Source organism: Triturus cristatus, chromosome 6 (genome assembly GCF_964204655.1).
Source record: "Triturus cristatus chromosome 6, aTriCri1.1, whole genome shotgun sequence".
Lineage (NCBI taxonomy): Eukaryota > Metazoa > Chordata > Amphibia > Caudata > Salamandridae > Triturus > Triturus cristatus.
This window is the reverse complement of record NC_140589.1, coordinates 1,004,908,684-1,004,926,087: the sequence shown is the minus strand read 5'-3', so window position 1 is coordinate 1,004,926,087 and position 17,404 is coordinate 1,004,908,684. Positions and strand designations below refer to the sequence as shown.

Genomic DNA, 17,404 nt, shown 5'->3' with positions numbered 1-17,404 from the left:
CATGGGGAAAAATCCCATAACCCAACCTTGTGTAAGGTTAAAAAAACAAAAACTGTGTGTAAAGAAACCCACCCATATGCCTACCTCCATATAGAGGTCACTAACTGGGACTCAAACCCAACCCCATCCCTTACGAAAGGGATACAACTGCGATGGGACTATTGCCATTGCCCCAAACCCATCCCTCACGTAAGGGATAAAACTGTGATGGTCACACATCAGTAAAGCGTAAAATTGTGACATCACGACCCACAACCACTTCTTCAAAAGGTAGACAACAACTAAATATAGTGCGTCTTTAGACTAGATTACACGCCGGTGAGCGATCTCTCACCCAAGTTGTGCTGGGTCAGAACTACACGTGCGTAGGTGAGATTATGCTTACAATATATGAATGCAAATTATCCCCGGCACAAATTGAGGAAATAATGGCACATCACATATGTATCCTTCAACAATATTCTAAAAGAGTAGTGACTATTACACGTAATGACTAGACTGTAACATGTTACACGGCAATTGACATATCAAAAATCAATATGTTGAATATTATCAGAAATGACCAGAATTACACAGAAAAGATAACGTTTCTTGAAACATGTCACAAGAAGATAGTCAGAGAAGTAGTTTTCCAGCTCAAAAACAGCACTTCAGCAATATGCCCCTGTAAAAATATAGTCTGAAAATGGAGCACATCCGTGGATGAGAGCCTGTGGTAACACACCATGCTTCCAACAAATAGTCATTCTCGTACCAAGTCTGTGTTCAAATGTATGGTTGAGGACATGCACACGAAGCACTTCCAAAAAAAAAACATGTGAAAGGGAGAGACTACTAGCATCCAGCGACGCATCCTGCTGAGCAGGTCCGGAAAGTTGTTGTCCACTCCTAGAAGGTAGTCCGCAAGGAGGTGTATCCCATGGTGAATCGATAAATGCTCTGTTCCAGTGTTGGCCACTGCAGTGAGTGTGTGCCACCCTGCTTTTGAAGGTAAAACATGGCAGTCATAGTGTCTTTCTTTATGAGGACTACTCTCTCCTGACTGTCTTAAAAGAAAGCTTTGAAAACTAGTTGGATGGCCAGGAGCTCGAGTGAATTGATATGATCACCACACCATGATTAGTTATTTGTTGAAGGTTCCCATCCTGAGTGTGAGGAGTTTGTGGTGATGGTCACTTGTTGAATAGGGTCCATGAAGGGCCAGCCCTGCAACAGATTGTTGCTGTTCCACCACTGCAGGGAGCAATGGGTGCGGACATGTATCAACACTAGATCTACTAAGTTGCCCTCTGCCTGTGACCATTGTGCAGTTGGAGCAGATGCATGTGCAGCCTGGCATCATCCCAAAGAGATGCATAAGTGTTCTGACTGTGAGTTGATGAGCTGGCTGAAAAAGAGGCAGTGTCTGCTGGAATCCTGTACACTGGCTAGGCTTGGGTAGGCCTAGCCGGTACAGCACTTAGAATGCCCCCCAGGAAGGGCTGGATCTGAAGACGCTGGAGGTAGTACTTGGCAGTATTTATAGTGAATCCCAAACTGTGGAGGAGGCATATGGGTGACTTGGGTTATGTTATGTTATGTCATAGGAGCTTTTAAAGCAGACTTATACCCAAAGGTGTCCTGGCGCTGAGCACTGACTCACTGAATCCAAAGGTAAAATGTCTTATACCGAGAATAGCCATGTCTTCAGCCCCTTTCTAAAAGGAAGGAGCTCTGTGGCATTCCTAAGATGCAACGGCAGCTGTTTCAGGCTTTCGCTGCACAAAAGGAAAAGCTGCTGCCGCCCGAGTTAACTTTTTTCACTCAGTGGACAGTTACTAGCTTTCCTTCCGAGGAGCGCAGCGCTCTACCAGGAACATACCATTCAAAGCATCTGCTCAGAAATTCCGGGCCACTACCCATCAGTGACTTAAAAACAGTGCACAATGCTTTGAATTGTGCTCATTTTGTTACTGGCAGCCAATGCAATTGTGAAGTCCATCTCTAGCTGAGACAAACCTTGGTATGCCTGTTAGCTGTCTAGCCCCGCATTTTGCACTAGCTGGAGTCGGTGCAGATGTTTCTTTTTCAAATTCAGGTACAAACTATTGCAATAATCCAGCCGTGACAAAATGAGGGTTGAGACTGCTGTCCTAAAAAACTCATCTGGAAGGAAAAAATGTAATTTTCCTCAGGATTCTAAGGAGGTAAAAGCAGGTTGATACAACTCCACTGACCTGATCTCCAACGTCAAGTTTGTGATCCATGATCACTCCCAGGTTCTTGGCTCTAACCGTGGGGGCTGGCAGCTTGAGTGTGAGCGAGACACTGTTGTTTGCTTGCACTTTTCACCAGCCAATTGTTGAGGTAGGGGAACACGTGAATGCCATCCCTTGTGAGATGGATGCCTACCACAGCTAGGCCTTTGGTGAATACTTTGAGGGCTGTGGTGACATCGAAAGGCAACACATTGAATAGATAATGTTGACCACTTAACATGAAACATAGGTAGCAGTGATGATGGTTATGTGGAAGTAGGCATCGTTCAGATCAACTGCGGTCATAAATTCACTTTGCTGCTGCAGTGGGATGACAACCTGCAGCATGGTCATGTAGAATTATACTGAGTGGATATACTCATTGAGAGGTCTTAGATCTAGAATAGGCCTCAAAGTTTTGTCACTTTTGGGGATGAGGAAGAATAGAGAGTAGACTCCCTTGCTGTGGTGTGCTTGTGGAACTGGCTCTATGGCTCCTTTGTAAATGAGTGCCTGAACTTTCTCTTCAAGAAGTTACCGGTGTGAGGGTTTTTTTTCCGGAGTGGGATGTTTGATGGGGTTGAGATGAGTTTGAGGCAGTAGCCCTACTCTATGATCGAGAGAACACACTTACTTGAGGTAATCTCTTTTCAGCAAGGAAGAAGCCCTTGAAGTCTTCCCCAACAGGTATCGTGTGATTGGGGGGTGAAGGGAGTCACTGACTAGAGGAGGAGGCTCCTTGACCTGAACCTCCTTTGCTCCTAGACCTGTTTTTTTCTCTACAGGCTGCTCTGAATACCCCATGTTGACTCCGAGGTAGTTGAGAAATTCCTTGGAGTAGATGTCTGAAGGGCGCTCATATCTTTGGCTGGATCGGTGTCTTATCTAAGTGTTTCCAGCATCTGGTCCACCTGCAGTCCAGAGAGATGCTCACCATCAAATGGTAGTTTTAGCAGATGCTGCTGTACCTCTGGCCTAAAGCCAGAGACACTGAGCTAGGTGTGACTTCTGATCAGGATACTGGTGTTGACTTCTCTGGCCTCGGTGTCAGTCGCATCTATGGTGTAGCGCACAATGGCGTTAGATATGGGTTCTCCTCCTTTACCAGCTCTTGCCCACACTGCCTATACTACCCAGCAGTATAGGCAGTGTGGGCCTGCATCTAATCCCAATGTGCCCTGTCTCATAGGGATAGCCAGCCAAATGAGTTGCCAATCCTCAAATGCGTGGCTGCTTGCATCGCTACCCTTTTGCCTGCTGCATCCTGCTTTTTACTTCCCTTAGGAAAAGAAGAGACTCCTGCAAACTGAGTGTATGGGTGTTTACACGATGTGTAGACAACTAGCGAATCTAGAGGTATTGGGCCACGGATGTAGGGTAGGTCATTGGGTGAGAGTCTATATTTGTTTTCGACCCTTGCCTTGACAGGATCTTTAAAGGTCTCAGAGGTGGTTTAGAGCATCCATTTAAGCATAGGGAGAACCAAAGGGAGCAGTGGGTCTTGGATAAGATTTTGACCAGGAAGTTGTCTTCCTGGAGAAAAAGGCTTGTCTGGATACATATCCGGGTCTGTATCACTTAAGGGATCAATGTTTTAGTCATCCAAGGGTAACGCTAAGGCTCAGGGTCATAGAATGCATGATAGGGATCGGCATGGTGGATTGGCTGCCCAGCCCGAAAGAAGAGTGGGTGACCCCCATCGGTGAATATCAAGGAAGTGGAGCATGAGGTTGTGATGTGGAGGAAATGGTGGTGAAGGAGGAGGTTGAGCTGGGAGGGAGCTAGTGCCCCTGTCCATGTGTCTCTTATGCTTGAGGGGTGGAGGAAGGTCCAAGCACTCTGCTTCTCAAAAGTACATTGCATATTCCTTGAGAGTCTCTTGTGGGTTTGAGGAGATCTTATCTGTCTGTGGGTGTGCAAACAGATGCTTTTGTGAGCATCTAACTACACCTGCCAGTGATGGAGCATAGGTTGCTCTAAATACTCAGAGCTGGGCATCATTGGTGTTTTTATCACTAAATGCATCTTCAGTGTCTGCCCCTATGACATTGAGGCTGGCTTTGCCACCAATGGGGGTTTAGGTGCTGATGTTATTTTTATACCAGTGTCTGCTTTGGTACCAGTGTTGAGGACCCTGCTGGCTTTGATGGGACCCAAGGCTGGTACAGGATCTCTGAGGGCAGAGAAGGGAGCGCTGTCAACTCTATCTTTTTTTCCTGGTGCCGACTATGGCTCAAAAGCAGTGGTGGCCCAAAAGGCTGTTTAGACTCTGGCTCGATGCCCGACCCCCTCTGAGGCGATGGTCTGCCTGTACATGTGTGCACTGTGCAGGAGTGGGTTGTGGATGGGTGCCATGACACGTGAAAGATGTCCAGGCAACTTTTGTGAAGGACCTTACCCATCGTGGGAACACGTCTTGACATTTCTAGTAACTTTTAATATTTTATTTAATGAAAATCTGCAGACTATGCAGCAGTTGATGAGTTACTTGGCAAAGTCAACATATTCATTATTATGTGGAAAACTCTGTACACTTAGAATCTTGCCATTTCAGTGGCACTGTATATACATTGTTTTTACACCGTTGTGTAAAGAGCACAATTTGGTTTCCATAATAGTGAAGCCTCTGGGCCTTGCTGCTGTTCTGCCTCTGCCTCAGACGGTAAGCTTGCCTCTGAACTGGACTGGACCACCTGGGCCTCTGAGGTTCTGGCTTCTGCCTCTGCTTCAATGCTGTGCTCACTAAAGATGTTGGGGTGTCATCGGATTCCTGCCTCAGCATTCTCCGCTCTCATCTGAGTTTTCTTCAACCAGATGGTGAGGCAGGCAAGTCACGTGGTGTTGTAGTGCTCAACAGAGACGCAGAGATTGCACACTTAATAATGTGTAGTCCAGGAGAACTTGAACCAGTGCTGGGGGCAGTATTAGCAGGGCATCCTTTCCATCACTTACTTTGCATTCGCATTGTTGGGGTTCTCGAGAGGTGAAGTCAAAGCCCTGGTGTGAAGCGTCAAGAGAAGCTCAGTATTCAGTGTACGTCAAGTAGAGACAAAAAAAGGGATTGAGGATCCGTCACCGTGAGTTTTTTCCATAAGCACGGGAGTCGAGCAATCGAGTGGGCTCAGTTGTATGAGCTGTCAGGCGCCAAAAACTGATTCTGATCAGTATACTTCTGTAGGAAAGTGCCCCTTTTTGCATGGTTCCCCCCACTTTTTGCCTGATGTTGATGCTCTTTGACTAAGTGTGCCCTGTGTTCCTGCTAACCAGGTACCCAGGGCCTATGTTCTTTCCCTAAAACTGTACTGTTACAAACCAAATTGGCAACTCTCTGACCACATGTAAGTCCCTTGTAAAAGGTACCATGGGTACCAAGGGCACTTTGACCAAGGAAGGCCTCTAAGGACTGCAGCACATATTGTGCCACCCTTAGAAGAACTGTACCTCAACACACACACACACGCACACACACACACACACACCCTGACATTGCAGGCAGTGTTTTTTGGTCCAGAGCAAAGTGAAGAGTCGACATGGCACACATCCCTGTGTGCCATGGCTACAATCCCCTGCCTATGGCATAGGTAAGCCACCCCTCTAGCTAGATGGACTATACCACTGGTGAGGGTACAGGTACATGAGCCCTGTACCCCTACAGTGTCTAAGTTCATTCTTAGACATTGTAAGTGCAGGAAAGCCATAGAGAGTATATGGTCTGGGAGTTTGTCATTACAAACTCCACAGCACCATAATGGCTTTACTAAAATATGGGAAGTTTGATATCAAACTTCTCAGCACATTAAACCCACACTGATGTGTGTGGGATTTAATACCAAATGCACTCAGAGGGCATCTTAGAGATGCCCCCTGAAAAATGACCTAACTCCAGTGTCCTGGCTGACTGCCTGCTCACCAGCCGCTACCCCAGACATGTTTCTGGACCCTTGGGTCGAGAGCCTCTTGCTCTAGGGGTCCTGACACAAAGCACATCCTGAGCAGAGGTCCCAAGGATGAGCAGGGTCCAAGTAGGGGAAGCTTCAAAGGCGTGCTGCCTTTGTGAGCTGACCCAGCCATTTGCTGCTCCCAGCAACTTGCCCCCACCGGTTCTGACCCTAACTTTGGGTGGGAGAATCAGCGGGAAAACCAAGATAGGAGGAGAGGTGTACCCACCTTTGCCAACCACGCCCCTTAGGTGGGGGAGGCGAGGCGAAGCACAACTTTCAGTCCCCGCCTTCTTAAAGATGGGGGACCCAGCCAACCAGAGTGAGGCTTATGTACCCATCCCACTGGAGGATGACATAATAGGGGGTGTACCCACCCCAAGGAAGGGACCCAGTGGTCCCGACCTGTATCTACCTGAAATGCCTCTAAATTTACTATTTGATGGGCAATCCCGAACCTTGCCTCCTCAGACAAGCAAGTAGAAGAAGAAGGACCGAAGAGCCGTGCTGAAGGAAGAAGACGAGGGCACCAACTGCCTTCGGCCTAGCCCTACTGGCCTGTTCCACAACTTCGACCTGCTCCAGAGGAATCCCAGCATGTCCTGCAGCCAGCCGCCCCCCAGAACCCGGAGGACCTGCCCTGCCTTTCCTACAAAGTCTTTGTCTCCCGTGAGCACCCGGACTTGCTCAAGAAACATACTCTGGCTCTGGACAAATCCACGAGTCTGCACCACTCTGCACCCAGCATCCCCCTACATCCCAACTTACCTCTCCAACTGGTGGTCGCCTCCAGAAGATCTCCGTTCCTGAGCCTGTAGAGTTTGTTCTTCCCAATTGAAAGCAACAGGGCTCCAGATGTCGATCCAGCACCCTGCACCCGGCCTCCGCTGTGCCACTGTGGGTGTACTTGGCGTGCTAACTTGGATCCCCTTTGCACTGAGCTTAACCCTAAGAGCTTTGCTCCCCCAACCGTGTGGCCTGCTCGTAAGCAGCCACCAACCGATGGCCCCCTAGCCCCATAGGCTAACATTTGGCCTCAGCTCTCTGCACCCAGCTGCCCTAGTGCTACTGAGGGTGCTTTTTGAGTGCATCCTTGACCCTGGAGGAACCCTTGGTCTAACCCCAGAAACTCAACCCTAAAGACCGTTTACTTACCTGCAATTCGATAACCTCATTTTCCTCCTTAGGACTGTATTGACTGTTTTCCTCTGAAACACTTCTAAGTGTTGATTGTGTTTTGTATAGAAATCTAAGAAACTGTGTTGTGATAAAAACTGTTTTACTCACCTTTCATCTAGGAAATGTCCCAGTGTGATATCTAGGCATATCACACTGAGCAGAAAAAGTAATCTGAAAAGTACCCTGAAAAGTAATCAAAAATAATCCAAAAGTAATTACATCTTTGCACAAACCTGTAACAAAAGTCATTTTCATTCAGCTTGCTTACCTGTACCAAGTGCTGCTTTGTTCTACAAATAAAACAATTGGTCTGAGTTCAGTCGTTGACCATGGAACATTATTTCCTTCCTGAGTGTGTACAAAGAAATTCTTAATACTACCCTCTGATAAAGCCTTACTGCTCACCCACACTACCACAAAAAGAGAGTAAGGTATTATTAACTTTTATCTCTGTAAGCCTTTGGGGATCCACTGGATTCTATGTGCACTATAGCTTACTTTGGTATAGTATATACAGAGCCAGCTTCCTGCAACATCTGACCCTGATAGCGGAAAAAACAAATTTAACAATGCAGCTGGTGCCCAGGTGCATTGCCAAATAAGGGAATAGTCACTATACCCTGTGAATCAAAAGACTTCTTCAAAGAAAAAAGAAAACATCTGAGCCCAACTCTAGATGTTAGGAGTATGCAGATCATGTGTATCTACAGCCACACATGCCACAACCACAATGTTTTGCTTACTGTAGTTCAAAGTTTACCTGGCACTCCTTTAGACTGTTCTGAACTGCAGCCTGGTCGCCGATGCTGAGTTGCTTCTTCAGTCTTTTCTCCTGAGTGTCAAACCAAGTTTTCAGGCTGCGAACGCTGCTTTCATATTGTGTCCAAGATTCCAGCAAGCCTTCCAAGAGCTGGATCTGTAGGCACACATGTGGTAAATATTACGTGTAAGAAACACCACTCTATTTGCAATAATTTAGGGAGTTTGGAAATACAGAATTATTAAGGCAGTCAAAAAAGGAGCATACCAAAACAGGTAATACATGTTGGCCTAAGGAACATGACGTCTTTTTTACCAAATTCCAGCCTTCTTATACTAGAACAGCCATGTCAAATTAAAATGCCAAAATTGAGGGCCTCATTTAGAGGAGGGCAGTAACAGAACATCAGCCAAAAAGTGTCCGATGTTCTGTATACCCTGCTTCATGATCCATAGCATTATTTAGGTTGCAGGGAGATAATTGCTGTGCACATGATGCCGGCTGCAATGGTGTCAAAGGTGACGTCCTATTTAGGACGGACCTTCTAATGCCATTCAAGCACAAGTTCTTTTCCCTCCGTGTCAGTTATGTCAACCATGGCAGCCCACCAAACCAATGGACAACTTTAAATCTAATTGGAGTGCCATGGCTGTAGTTGCCCCTCAAACTTTATATGAACACCCACCAATTGTGTGAGGGAATGGTTTTGCAGTACTATAACATATACCACATTAACCCAAATATTTACAAGATGAACATAAACTCCGATACTAACAAACTACAAGACGATCAAAAATTCTCATGCTAAAAATCTAATAAGAAGCACCTGTGGTCATGAAAATACATTCGATCTACTAATTCCAAACAGAAAGGCAGCCAACAAAGTGATAACAAGAGTGTCCTCTGAGGTTTTAGTAATTAATTTTATCCATGTCCTTAAGCTCATACTCTCTGAAATCCAGATAGCTTACCCCTTGCTTTTCATGTCTTAATGCCCTTTTCCTGTGATTGACCTTCACAAGCACTGTAATGTCGCTATTTAAGACACACATCTGGTGTTCTCATCATATCTTGCATTTTGTAAGTAGTTTCTCCTAACTGCCAATGTATTCCATTGTGCTAGTTGCTTCTCTAATAAATGAAGGGTCAGTGAATATCTATGCACACACACACACATACTTACTGTTCACAGGTCAACTCAAAATCATTTGTTATGATTCAATGTATTAGCTAGATCTTCCTGGATGTTATTGCCCATCATCTTTACATATTTTAAAGTAACTGAGCTAGTCCAGGTGTACTTTGGACATCTCCAGCATTGCCAAAACAGCTGCCTCTTAACTTAACTAACTTCAACAAAATATGCAGAGACCCAGCTTTAAATGTGGCCATTCTATGATCTCCTAGATTAGGCACATGTTTATCTGGCCTGGAGAATTCAACAATGTGCTAATAATTCATATTTGTTTTGCTTTGCTTCCCCAACTCTTACCACAACCCTCTCAATTTGTGTACCTGCTTTTCAGTGTTGGACAATTTACTTACCTTCGGTAATGCCTTATCTGGTAGAAACATGATATAGCCGCAGATTACTTACCTTTGAATTTCCCAGGTATCAGGCTGGATCAGGAAGACTTTTCCTCGATCAATACCCTTGCGCGCCAGTAGGTGGCATCGGTAGGCTCCACGTGACATCGTCTGCGGTGTCTGCACTGGAAGAGTGATGTCTGCTGCGCTGATGTCAGTTACTTTTCACGACTTTCCACGCTAGGAGCGCGGAACCATAAAGTGCACTGACAGTGGTATGTTTATAACTTCTAGGGCCCTGAAAGGGATCAACCCTGACCCTAAAAACCTGTCTGCAGTGTGGGGAGGATGGGTGGGTTGGTAAGGAATCTGTGGCTAGATCATATCTCTACCAGATAAGGCATTAATGAAGGTAAGTAACTTGTCCTCCTGATAGAGCCATCTAGCCGCAGATTCCTTACCTTTGAATATATACCCAAGCAATAGCATCCCCCGAGGAGGTTAGACCAGGAAGTTCTGAGGGACAGAACAGCCAAAATGACCGTCCCTTGGGACTTGACTTTCTAGACAGTAGTGTTTGGTAAATGTGTGTAGGGATGCCCACGTTGCTGCCCATCAAATGTCGAGGACTGGAACTCCACATTGCAATGCCGTGGTAGCAGACTTAGCTCTGGTGGTATGAGCCCTTAAGCCTTCAGGAGGCTGATTTTTGGCACGAGAATAGTAATGTTGATGCCGAGGACCACACATCACAATATAGTCCTCTTCTGCACCACACAACCTTTCTTTGACCAAACGTACCCCACAAAGAGTTGGTCGTCCACCCAGAACTCTTTAGTGAGGTCATGGTAGAACGACAACTCTCTTTTTGGGTCCAGACGGTGGTGTCGATTCACCTCTTTAGAGGGATGAGGAGGAGCATAGAAAATGAGCACGGTGACTGATTGCCCCAAATGGAAATGTGTTACCACTTTTGGTAAGAAAGAGGCGCTAGTGCAAAGCACCAACTTATAAGGGAAGATGGTCAGGTAAGGAGACGTGGATGACAGAGCCTGCAATCCGCTCACCATCCTGGCAGAGCTGATTGCCACTAAAAAGGATGTTTTTAATGGTAGCCAGCCAGAGGGGGCAGTTGTGCAGAGGCACGAATGGAGCACACATCAGGAAGGTGAGAATCAAATTAAGGTCCCATTGAGGCATGATGAATGGGGCAAGTGGGAACATATGCACAGGCCTCTTAAGAAATCTATCTTCAATAGGGGATTTAAATAAAGAAGTTGGTCTGGCAGCCACAAGACGGCAGACTAGGCTGAAAGATACCCTTTAAGAGTGCCCAGAGCAGAACCAAGCTGGGCAAGGGTCAGAAGAAACAACAAGACTTAAGAGAGGGAAGCAGAAAAAGGATAAAAAGATCTTTCTGTACAATATTTTTCAAATTTGTTACACCGGCAGGCATATACAGTCTTGGTAGAGTGACAACTGGCTGCCAAAATAACATTACAGACTTCCGGAGGAAGGTTGAATGCTGTTAACTGCTGCCACTCAATCTACACGCAAGAAGGCATGGGGTTGAAGGGTTCGGATGGAGGACCCTCCCCTGCTGGTGCGCAGAAGATCCTTCTGAAGAGGCAGCCTGATCGGATGATCGATGCTCAATTGGACAAGCTCAGGATACCAAACTCTCCGTGCCCAGTTCAGAGCCACAAAAATGACTTGAGCTTGGTCGCTCCTGATCTTCTTGAGCTCTCTGGGCAGGAGTGGTATTAGTGAAAGGCATACAGGAGGCCTGAGCTCCACTCAGCCAAAAAGCATCTCCGAGCAAGATCCGCCTTGGAAACTCCAGTGCTCAGAACTGCTCACATTGCATGTTCTTGGCGGAGGCAAAGAGATCTAACCAAGGCTCTTCCCACTGCTGAAAGAGACCTTGTGCCACCTCCGAATGGAGATGCCCTTCATGAACCACTAGGCATTGATGGCTGAGTTCATCCACCCTGGCGGTCAGGGAACCTGCCAGTTGTTGAACCACCAGGGATATGTCCTGCTGTTCCAGCCATGTCCAGAGATGCAGGGCCTCTAGACAAAGGGTCCAAAACCCCACCCACCCTATTTTTGTAGTATCAAATGGGTGGTGTCATCCATGAACACCTTCACTAGCGTTCCCTTGATAAACGGATGAAAGGCTTTTAATGTCAGCCAGATCTCCCGGGGCTCCAGAAGGTTGATGTGGAGTCTGTATTCCGCCAGAGACCAGGGGTACCTGATCCCCACCTCTATGAGATAGATGCCCCATCCCAGGAGTGATGCATCTGTCGCTACTGTCAGATGTGGTTGGGGAAGGGAGAGGGGTCTGCAGCTGACCTAATCACGGTTCATTAACCACCTCTGAGATCTGGATAATGTCAGAGGGATTTCCCTGATGCTGCACCCACTAGAACTTCAGGTCCCAATGCAGAGCCTGCATATGCCACTGTACATGTGTCACAGGCAGGATGCAGGAGGCCCAGCAGCCTCAGAGTCAGCGGCACCAAAATCCAGGATAGAGGCTGAAACATCTGTATGATAGCCTGAATATCCTGGACTCGTCATTCGGGAGGATACACCCAAAACTGCACCATTTCCAGAACAGCTCAGATGGAAGGGAGCGTCTGAGAGGGAGTCAGGCAGGGCCGGTCTGGGAACCAAAACCGGCCCTGGCAAAGTGCTCGGCAGCCCCCCCCCCCCCCCCTTCAACAAAATGGCCCCCAGGGGCCCAAGACTGGCCCCCACCCGTGCCGCCTACCGGGGGATTGCCCGGTGCCCGCTACGACCAGTCCGGCCCTGGAATCAGGTGTGAATTCGGCACATTGATAGTGATCCCAGTGAATGCAGGAGGCCAGCTGTAGTCTAGAGGTTGGCAACGACAGCCTGGTGTGAGCCCGCATTCAAAAGTCAGCTGTCAAGATAGGGGAAGACTGGCAACTCTGATCTCCGCAGATGAGCTGCAACTCCAGCCTTCAGCTTGGTGAACACCGAGGGGCGCTGGTAAGGCTAAAGGGGAGCAAGGAGAACTGAAAGTGCTTGCGGCCTCACGTGAACCGCAGGTAATGCCTGTGGCTAAGCAGGATGGGAATGTGGAAGTATGCGTCCTTCAAATCCAACCCTACCATCTAGTCTCCCAAGTCCAGGGCAGGCAAGACTTAAGCAAGCATGAGCATTTTGAATTTCTCCTTTTTGAGAAAGTAAGAGAGTGCAGGTCTGGGATAGCATGGTAAAAATGGCCCAAAAGTCACACAGTGTTCACGGACTGCAGTGCCAGGCTGGTAGAAGAAAACACTTCTTCCCGAAGGTGTGCAGCTGCTTGGATTTCCAATCCAGAGGAGCTGAAGGGAATGTGCCAGGATTTACATGGGAGGTAGAGGCTTGGACCACCCAGCTTTCAGGGGTGGGGTGTTGTGGGAGGTAATTGGGGTTCACTGGGTTGGGGCAGAGCAGTGGCGGCAGGCAATCGTCCTGTTCACACAGGAATCTCTGCATGTCCCAAGCAGTACGTCAGTAAAATGTTTATTGAATGGGAGAAGATGTTCTGAGGGGGTCACTCCAGCTGAAGTACCTGTCAAGACATTAATATTGCCTGCCATAGAGGGTAGGTTAAGGTACAGGTCCTTGGCTGCCCTTCTCACCACCATTACAAAGGACGATCTCTCCTCCGAAGCAATGGAAGGGCAAAAAAGCATGCCAAGATCCGGAGAAGTGTCCAGTCCACTGGTTTCTGCCAAGTCCTCACACCAGTCCATTTGGGGATCTAATGGCTGGTATTCTTTAGGGTCCAGGAGGCCCTCCCAATCCTCCCAGAGTCCTAGCTCAAAGGAATAGGGATCAGGCTCTGGCCTGGAAGGCATGGCTCCAGTGGGCATTGGTGTCAGACTATGCTTCTCCGGGTCCATGTCAGATTTTAGGACTAAAATGTGGATGGTGCTGCTCGGGGGTGCCGGTAGCGCTGGGAGCGTCAGCATCTGGACCGGAACTTGGGAAGGTCGAGGTGGTACGACCGGCGCCGGTCTGAATCCATTCGTGGAGCCAATGGCATGAATGGCGCTGGGGCCAGAGCTGCCAGCGTGGATCCAGCAGGGTCCTTTCCCGAACCCACTGGACCCAAAGGCACATCGGCAGGAACAGTATGCTCAAATATGAGGTGCATGGCCTCATAAAACTCATGAAGTTGAGCTGGAGTCCCTTGGGGAGGTGCAGACCCGACCTAGGCGCTAGCTCAACCGGGGAGCCAGGCCTCGAATGACGATGCTCCCTCGTCTCATCGGCTGAGGCGAAGTCGAAGGCCGCTTCAACTTCTTACTATTCTTCTTGCTGTGGGACTTACTCGAGTGGCCCGACAACTTTGAGTGTGACGAAGATTGTGGGCTCTGCAACCAATCCTGCGACCTTCCTCTCAACCGGGATCAAGACTGTTGCAGTGTTGCACGCTGAGCTACCAGGAGCTTGAGGGACCACTTGCTGAAGGCCATTGCATTAATCGTGCGATAGTCGACACAGGTCTTTATGTCATGGTCGCGCCACCAGGGGCAAACAAGGTGTGGGTCTGTCACCAACATCGATCGGTGACAGAGGCCGCAGGACTTGATGCTGGCCTTCGTAGATGACATTGCTGTCACATCAGGATAAGATTCTCTCAAAAGTTGAAAAAAGGCTAGTTAACATATGACGTGGGGTAGATATCTCTGGATCTGCACTGACTAGTTTGGAAAGAAAAGAACTGATATCAGCATGCTGGGGTGGCGCCTATATAGAAACCGTGTATGTCACTTCCGGCGCAGACAACACGCCACAGAGGCGATCGACGGGGTACTGCTCATAAACAATTTACAGATCTAGTCTGACACCTGGGGATAATTCTAAGGTAAGAAATCTGCAGATAGAAGTCTCTATCAGATGGTCAGTGCCCATTTTGTATGCATGCTGGGTTTTATGTGTGCCCATGAATTATTACACTACATGAGAGTTAGCATGCATTGGTGTGTGCCTGCCCGGATGTATATGTGCCTGTGAAGTGGAACAGTAGATGAGAGTTAATACGCATGGCTGCATATTGGCACAACAATGTATGTGTGCCTGTGAGGGGCACAGTACATGGGAGCCTGAATGCATGTAATTGCGTCTGTATGCAGAGATGTATGTGTGCTTGTGAAAGGCACAATACATGGCAGTATACATGGCAGTATCTGGGTTCCATTCTGGGAGACCCAGGGCTTGCTGGAGGAACATGTAAAGGTACACCTAGACAAATTTGTGGATTGCTGCATTCCTGAGAGGTAAGTGGGACACACACTGAATGAAGGACGAAGCCAGGGTCTTTATACACTACAAAAGGGATGTTTGATTTCTAAGAGAGGTCACTGGTCAAAGGGGCTGGACACATCTCGGGAAGGAGATGGGCAAATAAAGGAATCACAGAGAGTAGGGTTGGGGGGAATTTAGTAACCTTTTTCTGCAAATACAACTGAGGCTGACATCCAGGTGTGAACATCGAGTTACTCCCATGGCCTGTGTTTCCCGTATGCCAGGTGGGGGCCTTGGTGAAGGTTAAGGGCCATTGCCCTGGTGCAGTGTTGTGGTGAAGATAGTTGTCGTCCTGTGCAGCATTGTGATTCGAAAAGCAATGCTGTCTTAGCTGTATGCATGACCCCCACATGCCAAGTGGGAGCTGAGGTCAATCTTGAGAGCCATCGCCAGGAGCAGTGCTGCAGTAACGTGGGCTGCTGACCTGGACAGTGATGTGACCTGCAGAGGGATGTAGCCTTCAAAGTGTGTGAAGCAAGACCCGTATGCCAGATTCAGTCCCCAGAAGGAGTGGACCATGACCCACAAACCAAGTGCAAACTGTGAACTCAAAGCTACTACGTCATCATAGAAACATCAGGAGCACCCCGAGTCTGCTTCCAGGACCCAAGGGTACTTAACAAAGGAGGAGCAAAACAGAGGTCCAGGCCCCATGCCGACCACAAAGAGACTGCTGCTCCTTGCCCACACCTGCCACTGTCAACCTCGGCCAGGACCACTGAAGGCTCTCAGGGCCTCCATCTTGTCTCCACCAGGAAAGGGTAAAACTGAACTTTGAGTTGTAAAACCCATAGGTGGCGGTAACTGCTCAGACTGTAGCACCAAGGGTGCTGGGACACTTTGACTTGAACTAGCCATTGTGGGACTTCTAAGACTCGTATTTTCTATGGAGCATAGCTTGGATGTTGCCTCAAGGAAATGGGGAATAACACAGTCCGCAGTTAGAGGAGCAGGACGCTGTTGCCAACAGGGACCATGGTGGAATAAAGACCACATTAAGAATGTGTAACCATTTAGTGTGCACTATATTTTACTTTTGTGTTTGTGTAAATACTACTTTTATAAAAGCAAGTATTTGGCTGGACATTCAATTATTGCACCTTCCGAGAGTAGTTGTGAGCCTGTGTTCGCCCTACACCTACCTCCTCCCCGAGAAGCCTTGGACTACTCGTCTTGCGCTACCACTGAAAGGCAAGTGCGGAAGGAGTACTTGGCTCAGTTGCTCAGAGCCCATAGTAGGCCGAACCCTGGGACATCAAGAGTAAAAGTCTTCAACCACCACGGCTGGGCCCAGTTGCTCCTGCTTTCCCCGTGGCACTCTGAAGGGGGTTCTAACAATTGAATACATTTGAAGTGATTACATGTTTTTGTGGGCATGCAGATGCAGTCATTAATACAACTACAGCTTAGACCCAAAATCTGCACTGCTCATTGCATTTATTTTTACTTTGAATTACAATGATAACTTAGAGCTGCCTCACAGATGTACTGAAAATGTTATTACACCCTATGTAGACATTCAGCAGAGTTAAGTATTCTTAAAGGCCAAAATAGCGATACGATTCTCAAAAATTCTCAATCAGGTCTGAAAACTATCATCACAGTGCCATGAACAAGCAGGCTTCCTTGATCTACTCAGATAGTTTAATTGTGTACTAGCTCTCCTGAGAACATCCTGCAAAACCACCTTTTGAATGGCCAGATTTAACAAGTTCCAAAAGGCTGTGACTGACAGTAGATTGTGATTAAGACGAGTGACAATAGGTGTCCTTGGCTAGCAAATCAGTGCATTATAAATGGTGAATGCTAAGTGAATGCTGCTTTGAAAGGACATCTGACACATTACTGAATTTAGTACAAAAAACATTCTCTGAATTGTATTTAATGCATTGACTTAGCAAAATAGGATTTATCTTGAAGGCATTAAAGATCAAACTACAAAAAAGAATTCAAAGTATACAAAAATGTTTTAGCATAGATTTCTCTCCCTTGGTGGCAAAGGCACAGTATTAAATTGATAGCATCTGATTTTTGGCACAAGAAACTATGTAACAAGCCTATTCAAGTCCACATAGTCCATAGTCAGCAATATTTATCACACCTTCTCAGTTATAAGGCTCTGCAAGATCTGCCAGCGTCTGTTCATCGCTCCAAGCTGCTCAGCAAAATCGGTCTTGTCACTCCTCTTGCTCTCGACATCCTGACTGCTAATTTGGAGGACGGACTGATTTACAAAGTCTACTGTCAGCTGCTTACAGTTCACATCAATCTTGAAGCCCTGATGGGGAAAAGGAAATCCATAATTAGCATTCACCCTCCTCCTAAGAGGAAAAGCAATGTTGCAAACTGATCGCAAGACACGGTTCGGAGACAAAGGAACAGTGCGGCCTACCCACAGAGTTGGAAGCTGCTTATTGCTGGAAGAGATGTGA

General features: G+C 47.4%; 1 protein-coding gene across 1 annotated transcript in view; it reads right to left on the bottom strand.

Annotated features, from left to right (window-relative positions):
* SYNE1 (spectrin repeat containing nuclear envelope protein 1) overlaps positions 1 to 17,404 on the bottom strand; it is a 1,959,630-nt gene that overhangs the window by 424,360 nt on the left and 1,517,866 nt on the right. The window contains exons 113-114 of the mRNA XM_085611789.1: positions 17,074 to 17,250; positions 8,115 to 8,270 (exon numbers count right to left, since the gene is read on the bottom strand). Coding sequence (XP_085467915.1) covers positions 8,115 to 8,270; positions 17,074 to 17,250 — 333 coding nt within the window. The remainder of the gene's footprint in view (positions 1 to 8,114; positions 8,271 to 17,073; positions 17,251 to 17,404) is intronic.